This window comes from Sitodiplosis mosellana, unplaced genomic scaffold (genome assembly GCF_009176505.1).
Source record: "Sitodiplosis mosellana isolate CC-2019 unplaced genomic scaffold, AAFC_SMos_1.0 Smas_scaffold_1, whole genome shotgun sequence".
NCBI classification, from domain to species: Eukaryota; Metazoa; Arthropoda; class Insecta; order Diptera; family Cecidomyiidae; genus Sitodiplosis; species Sitodiplosis mosellana.
The window spans coordinates 19,472,388-19,488,805 of NW_022595244.1; the positions used below are offsets into that span (position 1 = coordinate 19,472,388).

Sequence of the window (16,418 nt, forward strand, 5' to 3'; positions counted from 1 at the left end):
CAATGAAATACAAATGCAACATTTTCTTCTTCAGAAGTTTTTTTTATTCGTTTATTTAGACAGTACTACTTAAAGTGAAACATAATCGATTTAAATAATTCCGCGACACCTTTGCAATTGAATCATGGTAACTCTCGATGATGGCTCGCCTATTCCTGGAATCGATCCTTAATTTCTTCGAAGGTCAACTGTTTTGATAACACATGAAAGAAGACATGAAAAACCAAATAAAAATCATTCGATAAATAAAAGTCTTGTCATTTATATAACAATGATAAGGTTTTAGGAGGAAAATTGAATGGAACAATTTAAAGTGAAACACTTACGCCTTTGTTCTGTGTCTTCCACACATATTCGGCTCCGATTTCAACAGTTCGGTCAATTACGAATGCGGTGATGACGATACCAAGGACGTAGGTGGAGTTGCGTCCCAAAACTCTCGAGAAGAAACTCATCTTTCAATTGTTTGCTTCGATTTAATTACAACAAAGATTTATTTTAAGACTTTCTTGGTCTTGAAAATATATTCCTTTTTAGTTTGAAAAAGAGAAAAAAGTGAACACTGCGATGTCGACTTTGCAAGATAGCAATTTCCTTATGTAATCAATGTAAAAAAAACTTGCTGTCGCTTTGACAGTTCGGGCTACTCATAAGTTCGATGAATTCGATGTCAAATTTGCATGTTTACTGGAATTCACATTTGACACTTCGCATGTCTATTAATTCTTTGAACACGTTTCATTCCGATTTCGTGAAATAGAAAATCTATTGCAGCATTCATTCACATTTTTCCGTATTCTGCTGAAGATTCCGGTCCAAAATGGGTGATTCAATCGAAAAAGAATGGCAAAATGTCAATAAATTGGTAAGCTTGTTGTCGTTGATAAATTGTTGATGTGTTGCAATCTAACCTCTTTAATGTAAACATTTCCCCGGCTTAGGAACAAGGTATCAAATCCCTTGAACAAAACATTCAATCACTATCCAATGATAGCCTTGAATCCGAAGACGATCCAGAGTTGAATGAACTTATTGCCGAAAATACAAAACTCAAACATCGTTTGGCTGTTTTGAATAAGGTGAGTATTACGCACAATAACAATTGAGCGCTCAACAATTTATTGAAGTGTGTGAATTGTGATTTGGCCATTTAATTGCCAATTAAAGAAACAGAATTGACGTCTATCTGTAAAATTTTCATTATTTGTGGAAAACAAAGTCGCACTTTTATACAAAAAAAAATATTCTTGATGATTATTTCAGGCGATTGCGAATGAGCGTCAACAATCTTCTAAACCACTTGATTTGGACAGCATTGATGCACCCATCTCAATTATCGATCATTTGACGAAAATTTTCAATGTGGCCATTGCAACAGCTTTCCCAGAACTGCCAAGTCCACCGGAGGCTGCCGTCGTTGCTGGCGCAAATGCCAAATTCAATGACTACCAGTGTAACAGTTCCATGCAATTGGCCGCTTTGCTGAAACCAATTTATGCAGCTAAAGGCGCCAAACCACCACCACCGCGCGATATTGCATTGAAAATCATCGAAAACCTTCCTCAAACACCGCTCATCGAACGAATTGATGTTAGCGGACCCGGTTTCATTAACATCTTTTTGAGCAAAGCCTATCCAGAAAAGATTCTCAATTCGTTTTTGTTGAACGGTGTTCAACCACCGAAACATCCAAAGAAGAGAGTTGTTGTTGATTTTTCGTCGCCGAATATTGGTAAGAGCCATAGCCACAATTAATAAAAGCAATAAAAACCTAAACGTTCTTTTTTCTATACACAGCCAAGCAAATGCACGTTGGTCACTTGCGTTCAACAATTATCGGAGAGTCGATCAGCCGATTGTTGGAATTCTTTGGCTATGATGTTTTGCGGTTGAATCATGTGGGTGATTGGGGTACACAATTCGGTACGTATTTCATTTTGGCCAATTTATTTTGAGTTTTTCAACAATTAAACAAATAACACATTAAATTGACAGGTATGTTGATTGCTCATCTCGAGGATAAATTCCCGAACTTTGCCAAGGTGTCGCCACCAATTTCGGATCTTCAATCATTTTACAAAGAATCTAAAGCTCGTTTCGATTCGGATGAAGAGTTCAAAAAACGTGCATACAATCGAGTGGTTAAGCTGCAAGGCGGTGATCCAACCACGGTCAAAGCATGGACATTGATTTGCGATGTTTCACGTAAGGAATTCCAAAAAGTGTACGATCAATTGGATATCACGCTCATCGAACGCGGTGAATCATTTTATCAATCACGAATGGAAAGCATTGTCAAAGAATTGACTGATTCTGGTATGCTTGAAGATGATGATGGCCGTAAGATTATGTGGGGCGTTGTTGATCACTCTGAAAATGATATCCCATTGACTGTCGTTAAGTCAGATGGCGGTTTTACATATGACACCTCTGATATGGCCACCATAAAAAATCGGCTCGAAGAAGAGAAAGCCGATTGGGTAATTTATGTCACAGATGCTGGCCAATCCACGCATTTCAAAACGATTTTCCAATGTGCCGAGCGTGTGGGAATCATAAAACCAGGTGTTCATCGCATTGATCATGTCGGTTTCGGTGTCGTACTCGGCGAAGACGGAAAGAAATTCAAGACACGATCAGGTTTGTATACGTTCTGCTTCAGAAAAAAAAACAAATTGCATAACTAAAAATGTATTTCACATAACCGTAGGCGATACCGTAAAATTGAGCGAATTGCTTGATGAGGGTTTGACTCGCGCAATGGATAAACTCAAAGAGAAGGAACGTGACAAGGTGTTGACACCAGAAGAATTGAAACAAGCTCAAGAATCTGTTGCATTTGGTTGTGTCAAATATGCTGATTTATCGCACAATCGCACCAATGAATACGTTTTCTCCTTCGATCGTGTAAGTAAACCGCTTATACTTTGAGTTATATGAACAAACAGTTTGGTTAATGCGTTCAATTTTCCATTCATCATAGATGCTTGAAGACAAAGGAAATACAGCTGTTTATTTATTGTACGCATTTGCTCGTATAAAGTCGATCGCACGAAACTGTGGCGGTGAATATGCCAACAATATCAAGGAAGTTGCTCGAAAGAACCCAATCAAATTGGAGCATGAGAAAGAATTCAAATTGGCTAAAATGTTGATCAAATTTCCCGACGTCATGGAACGCGTTACAAAAGACCTTTGCTTGCATTACTTGTGCGAATTTGTCTACGATGTGTGTACCACATTCACCGAGTTCTACGATTCGTGCTACTGCATTGAGAAGAACAAAGCCGGTGAAATTGTTAAAATCAATGCCAGTCGCGTTCTTTTGGCCGAATGTACAGCTCAATTGCTTGCAAAATGTTTCTACATTTTGGGCTTAAAACCAGTATCGAAAATCTAAAACATCACACATCCAAATGAAATGGAAAATTAAAATTAAAATAAAAAATTCGAAATTTTGCATAAAATTGATTTGATTTTATTCTTGTTTCATTTGAAAAAATTTAATCGAGTAGAAAAAGGGTTTGCGATGTTTTTAGCCCAAAAAACCATTTGACAGATTAGACAGATATTTCGGGCACACACAGCGTCAACTTCACGCGCATTGAGTTTTTCATCGTCCGATGACATTTGTTCATTCTGGTTGATACACGGTGTACGTCTTCTCGTGCAAATCAGAATATCGAAAAGTTTGTTACATAATTTTCACTGAATTAAAAAAATCAGACCATAAGAAATCTGCTGCCAAGATGTCGAAGTGGAGAGAATTGGGATTAACCTACGTGCATTACTCCAACATCGCCGCCCGTGTGTTGAGAAGTTCATTGAAGGCCGAACTTAAAGCCGACGCAATCAAACGTGCTGATGCCCATGTCAAGTTCACCAAGTGGGAAGGCGGAAAGAAGGTTGAAACAGCCTAAACAACACCATTCTAGCGCTTAGTTTGTAGTCATTTAATGAGTCATCAGCCCATGCGGAGGAAGGCATCAATAACAAATGCAGAAAAATAATTATCACATTCAAATCCAAAAAAGAAAAAAAAAATCAATAGTTGCATCCGTTTCAACATCAATTCACTGTTGTGTGCTTGTTTAACTCCAACCACAGAATTCATTTTAATTGCAATGTTACATCAGTTCTGATCGGATTGCCATTTGTTCTTTTTTTGTGAAAATTCAGAATAAAATTCAATGAAATTGTAACAATTACAACAAATTTGTGGTGTTTTTTCTCTTTCGACTTTTTGACAATACTTTTGCCAATTTTTTTTAGCCGGCCAATGATTGATAAGCAAAACGATGCAATTCATATGGAAATTCAAAGAATATGATGCAATGCGGAGAAGGTAAGTTACTCGATTCGTTCTAGCAATCTTCAATACATTAAAGGTTTGTATTTGATTGTTGAAAATTCATTCGTGTCTAGATTATTAAATCATTTCCCCATAATCGTCAGTAGATCATTGAATAATTCACTGTTCCACGCTTTATATTCTGAGGTGAAACGACTATTGTTGTTTAAGATTAACAACATTATACACCTGAATAACAAGCAGCCACTTGAAATCCCGTTAAGTCTTCATTCCAGCCTGAAATACAATATCTTATTATATTATAATTAGAAAATTCCAAATAAAAGACACTTTAATTTGTTTTCTCAAGCCAGTAAATGCTTTAATAGTTCCATAAAATGTCGCTGTAAAATTTGATTTGATCACTTGCTTGTGACATTGTGTTTTTATTTTCGTCTCAGCAGAAAAAATCCAAAAAAAAAAACAAATTAACTTAAAGTATAAAAACTAGTAATTATTTAAACGTAATTTAGAAAATTTGGGTCAGATGTTTTTTTTTCTTCCATTTTTTTTTATAAAATTGAGATTGTTACGGTTTTGATCTGTCTTTTTGAATGTGTTTTGTCTTGATTAGAGTTTTTTCGTTCAGATTTGGAATTGGGATTCTAATAATAAATTAATTGAATCCACAAAACAAAACTGAAAACATTTCAATCGATAAAATTAAAAATGTCTATTTCAACTAAAATGATCGATTATCAAATGTGTTTGCATTCCCGTGTGTGCATCGTTTATGCTGTTGTTTGTTCTTTCCTGCGGAAAAATTTGCGATGTCGTTTTAAAATACTGCTTACACCGAAAATGCCCAACAATTTAACAATGAGTCTTGAATTAAACTTGATGTGGTGGTCATGATGCTGTTTGGATGTGCATTTGGCTTGATCAAAACATGTGTAGGTATTGGTGCTGTTACAATGGTAATTGTTATATGATGAAGAAGTCTGACGGCTGTTGGATAATAATTGTAGTTGTTTTTTATCGGAATTATCGCTGATGAAATCATCAATTGAACGTTGATGCTGCTGTAATTCACTAGTTCGGCATTGGCCTAGTTATTTCTTCTTTTGGGCTTTCTCAGCGGCTTTTGTGACTTTTCCAGTTGCAGCCTCTTTGAAGTTCACCGATTTGATGACCTGGCGAGAATAGAAATGCAAAAAGGAAAAAAAAACATACATAATTTGTTCCACATCAGTATTAAACTGTATCAAGAGGCGTATCTTACACCGACTGCAACGGTTTGACGCATGTCACGAACAGCAAAGCGTCCAAGAGGTGGAAATTCTTGGAACGATTCAACGCACAGCGGCTTAGTTGGAACTAAATTAATAATGGCTGCATCGCCAGATTTGATGGCCTTGGGATTTTCTTCGGTTGTTTTGCCCGAACGACGGTCGCATTTTTCTTTGATCTCTGCGAATTTGCACGCAATGTGAGCGGTGTGGCAATCCAACACGGGAGTGTATCCATTGGCTATTTGACCTGGGTGGTTAAGAACAATGACCTGATAAACAGAAAAAGAAACGTTTTTTCATTGGATTCTCTTAATGCACAACAATTTAAATATAGGAAAACAGCCATTTTTCATACCTGTGCGGTGAAATCTTGTGCTCCCCTTGGTGGTGAATTCTTTGAATCTCCTGCCACATAGCCACGACGCAATTCCTTAACAGAGACATTTTTCACGTTGAAGCCAACGTTATCGCCTGGTAATGCTTCTGCCAAAGCTTCGTGGTGCATTTCAACGGACTTGACTTCAGTGGTGATGTTAGCTGGGGCAAAGACCACGACCATGCCTGCCATCAAATATTTTATTGGAAAAGACCGGTTAAGACGCAAATAATTTCAAATCTGTAGCTTATTTTATTACCTGGTTTCAAGATGCCTGTTTCGACACGGCCGACTGGCACAGTACCGATGCCGCCAATCTTGTAAACATCTTGCAATGGCAAACGCAATGCTTTGTCGGTTGGGCGCGACGGTGGCAAAATGGCATCAAGAGCTTCAATCAAGCATTTTCCTTCGGCTTTTCCTTCCTTGCGTTCAACAGCCCATCCCTTGAACCAGGGCATCTTGTCGGATGGTTCAAGCCTGTATAAAAGGAAGTATTTCAAAAAAATTCCACCAAAAAAAATCCAAATCGATGAAATAAATTTACATGTTGTCTCCGTGCCATCCAGAAATTGGAACGAACGCCACAGCGGCTGGGTTGTAACCGATTTTCTTGATGTAGGAAGAGACTTCCTTCTTAATTTCTTCATAACGTGTTTCACTGTACGGCGGTTCAGTTGAATCCATCTTATTGACGCCTACAATCAATTGCTTCACACCCAAAGTGAATGCAAGCAATGCATGCTCACGCGTTTGTCCATTCTTTGAAATGCCAGCTTCGAATTCGCCAGTGCCGGCAGCAACGATAAGGACGGCACAATCAGCTTGTGACGTACCGGTGATCATGTTTTTAATGAAATCACGATGGCCTGGAGCATCGATGATGGTAACGTAGTATTTGGCCGTTTCGAATTTCCACAGAGCAATATCGATGGTGATACCACGTTCACGTTCAGCCTTCAATTTATCCAAGACCCAGGCATATTTGAATGAGCCTTTGCCCATTTCCTGAGCCTCCTTCTCGAATTTCTCGATGGTACGTTTGTCGATACCGCCGCATTTGTAGATCAAATGACCGGTTGTAGTGGATTTACCAGAGTCTACGTGTCCAATGACGACAATGTTAATATGAAACTTTTCCTTGCCCATTTTTTCAAACGATTTTTTTTATTTCCAATTACACGCGCAAAAATGTGTCGCTATTCAGTTTGTCTATTTTGCGGCAAAAAAGAGTGAACAAGAAAAGAGAAAAAAAAAGAGATGTGGATGTGCTTTTGAATCAACGTGACTATTTATATGTACGGAGAAATTTTCATTTGTGAACTAAATACAGAATTCTCTTTTTGTCCGAAACATGCAAAAAAAGAGAGTAGTATTGCAGTCAGGCCGATGCTTACTAGCATGCATACGCATCAAAATTAACCCACAAGCAGAGAGAGGAGAGGATATTTTAAGACAGTTGCCGAAACTAAAATTTGTTCGTTGCAGCGACGCATCACTCGGCAAATCTAACTTTATTTTATGCTCAATGCACAGCACTTTCGCAGCGTCGGCAACTCTTGTCTCTACCACATTTGCTTTTACACTTTTGTTAAATGGAAAATTTAAGTTGCAAAAGCCAAACATGAAATTCAAATCGATGCTCACTTTGCATTCGACTAATGGTTATTATTGATGATGATAGCTTAAATTATTAATGTAGGTAGATTATATATGTCATGTGGGTTTTCATTTATGTTCAATTTGAAAATATTGATTAATTCTGTGGCGTATATTGCCATTCCACTCTGTAGTCACACATTGTCATAGTAATCTATGTCTATTCGTTCTATAGCTATTCATCATCATCGTAAACTGCGCACTTAAATGCAAACGGACGGCATTTTTACGGTTATTTTGAGATCGAATTTCGGAGTGGCTCTGTTTCTTTTTTTTTGTGTCTTGTCTTCTTTTCTTGCACTAAAAAAGATGCATCTAATTTTTGTGATGTACATGTGTGAATCTAATGTGATTTTCATGTTGATGTGTGACATAGAGCACATATCGTGGTGGGACCATTGTTTCCAAGACAATCAATACCATCTACTGAATGATGAAATAACACAATCGGAATGTTATAATACACCGGTAGAAGCAAATCGAATTTTCTCGAAAACTTGCCGGTGACTATGAATCATTTTGGCAACGAAATTGAAAAAAAAAACCGAACCAGTTTTTTTTTCATCTGATTCAACGGTTGCTTCAATTTTGCGTGAGATTTCCAACAATTGGATGTGTTTAAGTTGTAATTGGTGTGAGAACTATTCATATTCATATTAAAATCAATAAATTGAATTTCCAAGATGGGTTCCGGCTAGACGAAACCAATGTAAATACCCCGTAAAAATGCCAAAACACAGCACAAAATCCTTTGACCGGTCGTTCATCATGAAAATGTAATTTTTCAACGTTTTCCATCAAATTTGCATGATTTTCGGATTCTTTTTCTCTAAAACAATGAGTATTTATTGATTTGTGCTTTTTTTGCGTCTCAATATTAATAATCACCTAGGAGTCGGCAGAAATTCCGACACGACAAAAAAAAACTCACACTTTTTCAGACGAAATAACCCTATGAAATAAATACTTATTCGGAATAAAAAATGGTTTCACGCGTTTATTTGATATTCACAACCGAATATAGGCAAAAATTATTAGTTGAATTAACTAAAAAAATAAAAGAGAATTGCAGAAGTGACGAGCTCAAGTGATTATGGGAAGTACTTACCCGCAAAACGTATTCGAAACGAAAGAACGATATTTTCGACGGCACGATTGAATTTGGATTTGAATGTGTATTGCACATGCGTGTGGCCTTTCTTCTCCTTTTTCTTCCTATTGAAACGCTTTCGTCGTGTGCATTTGTGTTGCCGATTCTGAAGCGAGCCCTTTGCAAACGGTGTATCCGCTTGTCTGTGTAGTTCTACACGCCAAAATATCGATAGATAGGTCGTGTACAGCTTGCTTGTATGTGTTTGTGTGTGAGTGTACGGTGAAATGCCGAAACAGAATAGAATACACTTTTCACCGCTCTCAGATGTTCTATATCATCAACGTAGGCTGTTATCCATCAATTCAACAACAATCAAAGGAGTCACCAATTTTGGTTTCGGCAATAATATATTAAATACTACAAACGCACAGCGATGATGCTCTTTTGCTTGTGTCCATTATTGATTTAAGTTGAATCGTTGCAAAGGAGTTTAACAGTGTAGCACGGATAATTTTTTGAATTATGATAAATCGTTGGAAATTTTTGAATTTTCCCACTAGGAATTATGATAATTTGCGCACAAATTGCACCAGATATTCTTCAGAACAAATTAGATTTAATGGAAACGTGAAGTTTATTTCGGAATCATATTAATTAGATAAAAATATATTTTTAAGTTAAAACCGTTGGATTTTTATTCCATCATCTTGGACACAATAAATTTTTACACAAGAATATTGGACGAATGAGAAGGTGTGTGTTTGTGTATCATGTATATTTAATAAGGTTTTATTGAAAAGGCTACCACATTGGCAGTAGATTGCTCCAACTAGATTGGCTTCCATCACCACCTCTTGCCACCGATTGCAATGTTTTATTTTCATCTGGGCTTAATTTCAGAATAATGTTTAATACTGGCACCAAATGTGCTCGTTCATCGGCATTGTTTATCGTCAAAAACTGAAAATTGAATGCATTTTTGAAGATAATTTTCAGCAATGAAAATCTGAAGAAAAATCATCATATAATTGTGTGCAGTGTGTCTTACCTTGAAAATGACATTTTTCATATACTCCAAATTCTTCATTTCTTTTTCGCGTTCTGTCGATCGCTCCTGGCGTCGTAGCTCTTCCTTCAGCATAGTGTTCATCTCAGTCAATCGAGCCACATCCATTTCAGCCTCCGAAAGTAATGTTGACAAATGTTTCACACTGTAATATAAATGTTTTCGTTAAGCAAGTACACATTTCCGATTGAGATATTTCAAAGTATTTTTTTAGATTCTTATCAACGTTTTCTGATAACTCACCGGCTCTGCTGGGCTTCAAACTTCTCTTTGGGAACGGATTTTTCTTCGTTGTGCTCAGTTATTTCCAATTCTTCATCGAATGTGTTATTCAAGAGTTCATCTAATGGAATTACCTCGTGCTTGCCGCGTGCGTTGGATGTTTTTCTCTGATTTGTAGACGATGTGCATTCGGAGCCTTCACCATCTTGCCGTTCCATCATAAGTAGCTCAATGCGCTGCTCGGTAGTTAATTGCGCGCCTTTGGATAGGCTCAACCCCGTATCCGAAACATCAGCATTCTTTGCTTCTTTTGTCGATTTCAATGCTGCAATTTCTTCTCCGTGTTTCTTTTTTATTTCTTCGATTTGATTTTTGAAGCAATTGTTCAGGGTCTCAGCTTGCAAGCGATGCATCTTCAGGGCTTCATGGTGGTCTTGAGTTTGTTTACGATTTTCTGATTGCATTTGTTCGATTTGTTGACGCGTTTCATGTGTTGTTTCATCGAGCAATTGAAGTAATTTTTTGCATCGATCCTGTAAATTGCTCTTTTCACCCTTTAGCTCTTCGATGGTGTTCTCCAGTCGGCGTTGCTGTTCAGCGGCGTGTACCAATTTAGCATTCAAGTCCTCTTTTGTTTGCGTTAAAATGGCCAACTCTTCTTTTAGCTCTTCTTCATTGCTCGAATCCTTAGATTGGTTCTGTCGCAAAACTGCCTGTGCTTTAACCTTATAGCTCGCAAAATCGGTTTGAACATTAGCCAATTCCTGCTCACAATTATTCAATTTTGATCGCAGATCACGAACTTCTTCTTCAAGCGATAAAATCTTGGTAACATTATTTTCATTCTCGGTCTTGAGTTTGGAAATAAATCTCTGTTTTTCGATTTCATTTTCCGACTGAGCAGATTGCAAATTGGTGAGCTCGATTTTGATATGATTCGCTTCTTTAACGTGATCGTCAATAAACCGCTTTAATTCAGAAATCTCCGAAGTATTTTCCTTCAGTTTGATTCGCTGCAGCTCGGTTTGTTGTTGATATTCTAGATTGAATAAAGAGTGTGATTACTTGAACAAACAATAGAATAATTACAACGAAAATTACCGCTTGAGTTCTGTTTTTCCAGTTCGAGTTGGTTGGTCAGAGTTTGAATGTCGGTGTTTAGCTTCTTGATGGCGGCCTGGTGTGTCTCGATTTCAGTTTTTGCTTCGGATAACTGCTTCACCGTCGACTCATACTTCAACGACACTTCAGTGAGTGATTTTTCATAGGCTTCAACTTCCAAATTCAAGACGCTGCTCTTCTTCATCGTTGCCTTCAATTTGTTCATCTCGGCCTTGATTTTCGACACTTCTTCGGCTTTCTGCGAGACTTCATTCTCCTTTTGTTTTACCACATCTGAGAAAAAGCAAAAAGAAAACATGTGATTAGCGAACACATCCATTGCAAGAAATTTCTATCCATCAGTAATTTCTTGAGAGTACTGACACCCGTTTCTTCGACTGCTTTGACTGAATTGAGTGTCACGAACCGTCAGAATTTTGATTTTCTAGATTATTCAAATTTTCCGAACGAGAAAAACATTGACAACGAAAGAGACTATGCTATAGACAAATCAACTCACCTTTTATTTTGATAATTTCATTCTCGGCATTTTTCAACTGTTGTGCCACAGATTTGTTGTCATTCTTCAACGTTTCAATTTGCTTTTCGCCAGCCCTGATCTGTTCGTCTAAGGCACTTTTGATTTTAAGATTGTTATCGGCAGTTGCTTTAATATCTTCATTCACGATTCTCAGCGATTTTATTTCTTCCTCAACCTTTTTAATCTGTTGATTCAATTGGTTAATCTCAGATTTGTATTGCTTTTGTTCCGATTTCATTGCGTCGATTTGATCAAGTAGTCGATCGTTTTCTTTTTGAAGTAATATTAGATTTTGTGCTTGTGCCGGAGCGGGCATTGGAGCAGGAGCAGTAACGGTGTTACATGTTTCAGTGGGTGTTGGTTGAGCTGATTCAAGCTTAGTGATGATGGCCTGTTGTTCAGCGATTTTTTTCTTCAATTTCAGGGCCAAACCGCGCAATTTGTTATACTTTTCCTCAAAACTATCTTCGATGTCTCTCATTCGAGCCACCTCATCGGCCCTTGAAATAGTAGATGTTGACAATATTTCGCTTTGATTATCAAATTGATTGCGCATTTGGTCAATTATTTTGGTTTTCTCTTTGACGCCCTCTTCCAATGAACTGATCTGCTTTGACTGGCCATCGAGTTTGGCGCTCAATTCATCGATTTCAGCGTTCTGATTCGATATAACTTCGCCACGTTTCTTCATCACATCATTCAATTCACGCATTTCAGCCAAAAGTTCGGCGTTTTTCTTATTGGCAACACCTTCAATCTCTTCAAGCTCAGCTATTTGTTTAGATTTGACTTGACATTCATCGGTAAGTTTTTCGATTTCTGCAACTTGTTCTGCAATCTGTTCCTTGAACGAATCAGAGATACGTTTCGATTCCTCTGCCAAGTTGACAATTTCCATATTTTTACTTTCGATCTCCTTCTGAATGGCCTCGTACTGCGTTTGCAATTTTTCGTATCTCTCACTGACTTCATCAGTTTTTGAAGTATCCGCAAGACGAGACTCTAAGTCACCAATGGTTTTTCTCAACTCTTCTACCATTTCGTTCAATACATCCTTTTCATGAGATAGTTCAGCATTCTTGTTGTTTGCCACAGCTGCTTTCTCTTCAAGATCAGATAGCTGTTGTGATTTAACCTGAGATTCTTCGTTAAGTCGTTGAACGTCAGAAGCCATTTTTTCGGTTTCTTCCATTAATAGAGCAGAAATACGTTCCAACTCCTGCTTTAAGTTGTCGATTTGTGAATTTTTATCAACAATTTCATCCTGAAGAGCCTTGTACTCCGTTTGCAATTTGTCATATTTCTCTCGGATTTTATCGTTCTTTGAAGCAGCCGCAAGACGAGACTCGGAAACATCAATCGTTTTCTTCAACTCTTGTACCATTTTATTCGATTCGTCCAACAGTTTAGCGTACTTGTTATTGGCCAGGGTTTCTTTCTCTTCGATATCGGTTATTTGTTGGGCTTTCAGCTGAGTCTCCTCGTTTAGTCTTTGAACTTCAGCCACTAACTTTTCATTTTCTCCCTTCAACAAGGCAGAAATCCGATCCGACTCCCTGTTTAAGTCATCAATTGCGGAATTTTTATCTTCAATTTCCTTCTGAAGTGAATTGCACTTTGTCAACAACTGTTCATGCTCTTCTTTGATATCATTAGTTTCGTTATTTTTGGCAGCATCAGAATCTTGTCTCGCCTCCAATTCATCGATTGTTTTCTGCAAGTCTTGTACCATATCGCTCAAGCGATTCGATTCAACCAAAAGTTCGGCGTTTTTCGTGGTGGCCAATGCTTCCTTTTGTTCGAGTTTGCATATTTGTTGCGTTTTATTCTGGCAATCCTTGACGAGTTTCTCAATTTCCGAGCCGCGAGTTTCGTTTTCCTCTTTTAATGATGTACAAATCTGTTCCCATTCCTGTGTCAAGTTGGCGATTTCGGAGTTTTTGTTTCCAATATCTGTTTGAAGCGACTTGTATTCGGTGAGCAACATTTCATATTTCTCCTTAACATCGCCAGTATCATTCATTTTTGCGGCTTCCTCAAGACGAAGTTCCAAATCATCGATAGTTTTTCTCAGCTCTTGCACGGTTAACTCACCACTTTCGACTTGTTTTTTGAGTTCAACTTTAGTTTTATTCAAACTGTCCACTTCTTTTACTAGCAATTTCGATGCATGTGATATTTGTACGTGCCACTTTGTCACCGATTTCGAATACTCAAAAACAGTGTCGGCCAATAATTTCTTTGATTGTTTCACCTCTTTCAATTTACTAGAAAATTCGCACACTTTTCCCTTGTATTTATCGATTTTGACGGCTTGTTCATCGCATCGCTTCGTCAGCTGTTCGTTTTCGTGTCTCAGCTGCTCTTTAAGCACATCAATTTTTTCCTCATCATCGTTGTTTGCTTTTAATTTTGCCAATTCCTCATTCAACACTTCCAATTGGAATTTCGTTTCCTCGTACAATCGACGGTTTTCATTGCGTTCCGTTTGCAAACCATTCACTATATCCTCGTGTTGAGTGATTGGTATTGTGGTTTCGTTGTTGGTCACCGATTGCACAGCCTCAATTTTTGCTTGTAGCTCTTTGTTTTCGAGTTGCAACTTATGATAAGCATCTTCCATGGCTTTCCATTTATCAATTGATTGCTCAAGCAACAGCAGCTCTTGTGTTTGACGTTGACTCAATTCAGACACTTTAGCGAGTTTTTCATCTAGTTTCCGGAGATCCATTTCTTGTTCTTCGTTTTCATCGGTCAATCGTTGAATGCGTTTATCTTTTGCTTCATTTTCAATTTCTAACTCGGATAATTTGGCCAGCTTTTCATTGTGCAAGCTCAACTGCTGATTCAATTTTTTCACTGATTTTTCTAAATCGTCAATTTTGTTGGTGGCTTCCAATTTGTTTTCGGTCAATGCATCAACCATCATTTGCATAGTTTTCAGACATTCTTTATCGGCCTGTTTCTGTGTATCACATTCGGTTATTTTTTCTTTCAAGGCTGTTACTTCATTAGCCAATTCTGAAATAGAAAAGTGAAAATTGAGATTAATAAAATTGGGCATGGATTACATAAACATGAAAAACAAACCATCTTTGGCTTTTTTCGCTTTTTGTGCAATTCCAAGTAATCCTTTACATTTTCGTATCAGTTCTTCGCGATCGAGACCCTCCAAAACACCTTTCTTCTCCGATGATGCACTCCCCTGCTGCAAAAATTGACAGTATATCGAAAATGATGGCAAAATTCCAAAAATTGTTTGCTTCTCATTTACTTACGGACGAATCCATGGTTCGCCTCAATTTTATCCTATTTCGAAAGACTAGTGTTTATCGATTAGTTGGTGCCACGAAACCTTTTTTAATTATTCATTAGTCTAATGCCGTGATAATGAGTTCACTGCAGAAAAAGAAAACAAATACTGAAGTGGAATGTATTAACACGTATTCATTAAATCTATTTGTTGACACTAAAAAAAAGTGACACAATATTGGATAGAACAATGATATGAGCAAAGAAGTAATGAACATTAGTGTATGACGTTTGAAATGTCACAATAGCGATATCCCTATCGGACGCCAGTGAGAGCGTACAATAATCAGCTGCTTTGAAAATGTCATGTTTTGAGTTTTTTTTTCTGATATAATCGTCATGTTCAGCAGTAAGGAGCGATTGGTAGAGAGAACACCGCAAAATGGCATTGATCGTAGGGAATTCATTCATCTTCTAGTTGACGAATACTACGAAACGACAAATGTTGGCAAGTATTTCATTTTTAGTTATTTACCGTCACCAAAAAATATCCATAAAAACGTATATTCTCCTTCAACAGAGGCTCAAGAGCAAGTCACAGCAAATCTAGCCAACTTCGCTTACGATCCACTGAATTACGAGTATTTGAGGGAATCCAAGGCAGTCGAACTATTTGTACAACTTTTGTCAAGCCCCAATCCAAATTTAGTTTTGCACGGAATCGCCGGCTGTTGCAATCTGTGCTTAGGTAATGTGCTTTATTCAGTTCAATTATGTTTGGTTCTAAAAATCGTAAATATTCTTTCTAGAGCCGGCGTGTTTTCAAATAATCATAGCTGAGAACGGAATTGAAGCAATTTCATCTTTATTAACACATAATTCTTCGAAAATTGTCGAAAATTCCATCGCTGCATTGCTCCAGTTGGATTCAGTCAAAACACATTCAACCATATTTACCGTGGCCAATCGTTCTAAAGTTGCAACCTATCAAAAATCGCCGAATATTCCACTTCAGAATCTAGCCACAATCTTTCTAGAAACAGCTCGAAATGATACTGAGCCATCGACTTAGGCCGTTGTTGACCACTCGAAATGTCATTCAAACGCTATTTTGCGGCATCAAAGATCTGCCGCGAGTGGTTGAGAAACGCATCATCACACAGGCTGAAGTGGATGCATTCGCAAAACTGACTGGCGATACGAATTATATCCATAGCAATGAGTGTCCACCAGAGAGACGTTGTGTTCATGGTGCATTTTTAAATGCAATCGTCGCAGGCATTATCGGCACAAAGGTGCCGGGTGCCGGCTCAATTGTGTTACTACAGGAATTTGTATTTCCGCAAAAGTGTGTTTGTGATGAGGAAATCACGATAACAGTAAGAATGCTAGAAAATCGACACATAAAGAAAATAGCATACGAATGTAAACAAAAAGGTATTCCAGTTTTCACTGGAACTGCGAATATCATTGTTAAGAACGTCGAATAAATTGCTGTTGTAACACAAATTGAATGTAGAAAAAG

At 37.7% G+C, this 16,418-nt stretch overlaps 5 protein-coding genes and 1 long non-coding RNA gene across 10 annotated transcripts; 3 read left to right on the forward strand and 3 right to left on the reverse strand.

Annotated features, from left to right (window-relative positions):
- Positions 1–21: 21 nt before the first annotated feature.
- LOC129565428 (uncharacterized) lies at positions 22–636 on the reverse strand. Its single transcript, XR_008687612.1, has 2 exons — positions 327–636; positions 22–188 (listed from the first exon to the last, which is right to left on the reverse strand). It is a non-coding gene; the product is annotated as an uncharacterized LOC129565428 (long non-coding RNA).
- Positions 468–3,467, forward strand: LOC129565410 (probable arginine--tRNA ligase, cytoplasmic). Its single transcript, XM_055440298.1, has 7 exons — positions 468–865; positions 942–1,079; positions 1,264–1,732; positions 1,798–1,923; positions 1,996–2,640; positions 2,711–2,907; positions 2,984–3,467. The coding sequence occupies exons 1-7, from the start codon at positions 821–823 to the stop codon at positions 3,398–3,400; spliced, it is 2,037 nt and encodes a 678-aa protein (XP_055296273.1). The 5' UTR covers positions 468–820; the 3' UTR covers positions 3,401–3,467.
- A 149-nt stretch (positions 3,468–3,616) lies between these two features.
- LOC129565419 (protein stunted) lies at positions 3,617–4,057 on the forward strand. Its single transcript, XM_055440327.1, has one exon. It carries the CDS (start codon positions 3,750–3,752, stop codon positions 3,918–3,920), a length of 171 nt encoding a protein of 56 aa, XP_055296302.1. The 5' UTR covers positions 3,617–3,749; the 3' UTR covers positions 3,921–4,057.
- A 590-nt stretch (positions 4,058–4,647) lies between these two features.
- Positions 4,648–9,080, reverse strand: LOC129580391 (elongation factor 1-alpha-like). Of its 4 annotated transcripts, XM_055470748.1 has the most exons (7): positions 8,507–8,660; positions 8,336–8,447; positions 6,507–7,171; positions 6,219–6,439; positions 5,939–6,144; positions 5,574–5,852; positions 4,648–5,484 (listed from the first exon to the last, which is right to left on the reverse strand). In XM_055470748.1, the coding sequence occupies exons 3-7, from the start codon at positions 7,106–7,108 to the stop codon at positions 5,404–5,406; spliced, it is 1,389 nt and encodes a 462-aa protein (XP_055326723.1). In that variant the 5' UTR covers positions 7,109–7,171; positions 8,336–8,447; positions 8,507–8,660; the 3' UTR covers positions 4,648–5,403. The 4 variants fall into 4 exon arrangements, with proteins under 4 accessions (XP_055326723.1, XP_055326722.1, XP_055326725.1 ...); XM_055470747.1 differs by lacking the exons at positions 8,336–8,447; positions 8,507–8,660 and adding an exon at positions 8,727–9,080; XM_055470750.1 differs by lacking the exon at positions 8,336–8,447 and having other exon boundaries at positions 8,550–8,735.
- Positions 9,081–9,380: 300 nt separating this feature from the next.
- Positions 9,381–15,209, reverse strand: LOC129580389 (GRIP and coiled-coil domain-containing protein 2-like). Of its 2 annotated transcripts, none has more exons than XM_055470743.1 (7): positions 14,920–15,209; positions 14,732–14,849; positions 11,621–14,662; positions 11,101–11,394; positions 10,021–11,038; positions 9,760–9,922; positions 9,381–9,671 (listed from the first exon to the last, which is right to left on the reverse strand). In XM_055470743.1, the coding sequence occupies exons 1-7, from the start codon at positions 14,929–14,931 to the stop codon at positions 9,513–9,515; spliced, it is 4,806 nt and encodes a 1,601-aa protein (XP_055326718.1). In that variant the 5' UTR covers positions 14,932–15,209; the 3' UTR covers positions 9,381–9,512. The 2 variants fall into 2 exon arrangements, with proteins under 2 accessions (XP_055326718.1, XP_055326719.1); XM_055470744.1 differs by having other exon boundaries at positions 14,732–14,846; positions 14,920–15,189.
- A 33-nt stretch (positions 15,210–15,242) lies between these two features.
- Positions 15,243–16,407, forward strand: LOC129580393 (uncharacterized). Its single transcript, XM_055470751.1, is given in 4 exon segments — positions 15,243–15,401; positions 15,474–15,641; positions 15,703–15,971; positions 15,973–16,407. Coding segments are annotated over 4 exon segments (957 nt in total). The 5' UTR covers positions 15,243–15,292; the 3' UTR covers positions 16,384–16,407.
- Positions 16,408–16,418: the final 11 nt, after the last annotated feature.

Bases quoted from the DNA above. Each gene is read 5' to 3' on its own strand.
- LOC129565419 (XM_055440327.1), top strand. From the start codon at position 3,750: ATGTCGAAGTGGAGAGAATTGGGATTAACCTACGTGCATTACTCCAAC.
- LOC129580389 (XM_055470743.1), bottom strand. The intron at 11,039-11,100 runs GTAATTTTCGTT...TATTCAATCTAG, and splicing joins GGAAAAACAGAACTCAAGCG to AATATCAACAACAAACCGAG. The intron at 9,672-9,759 runs GTAAGACACACT...TTCAATTTTCAG, and splicing joins TGAAAAATGTCATTTTCAAG to TTTTTGACGATAAACAATGC.
- LOC129565410 (XM_055440298.1), top strand. From the start codon at position 821: ATGGGTGATTCAATCGAAAAAGAATGGCAAAATGTCAATAAATTG. The intron at 1,080-1,263 runs GTGAGTATTACG...TGATTATTTCAG, and splicing joins GTTTGGCTGTTTTGAATAAG to GCGATTGCGAATGAGCGTCA. The intron at 1,924-1,995 runs GTACGTATTTCA...TTAAATTGACAG, and splicing joins TGATTGGGGTACACAATTCG to GTATGTTGATTGCTCATCTC.
- LOC129580391 (XM_055470747.1), bottom strand. From the start codon at position 7,108: ATGGGCAAGGAAAAGTTTCATATTAACATTGTCGTCATTGGACACGTA. The intron at 5,853-5,938 runs GTATGAAAAATG...TCTGTTTATCAG, and splicing joins CACAAGATTTCACCGCACAG to GTCATTGTTCTTAACCACCC. The intron at 5,485-5,573 runs GTAAGATACGCC...TATTCTCGCCAG, and splicing joins GTCAAACCGTTGCAGTCGGT to GTCATCAAATCGGTGAACTT.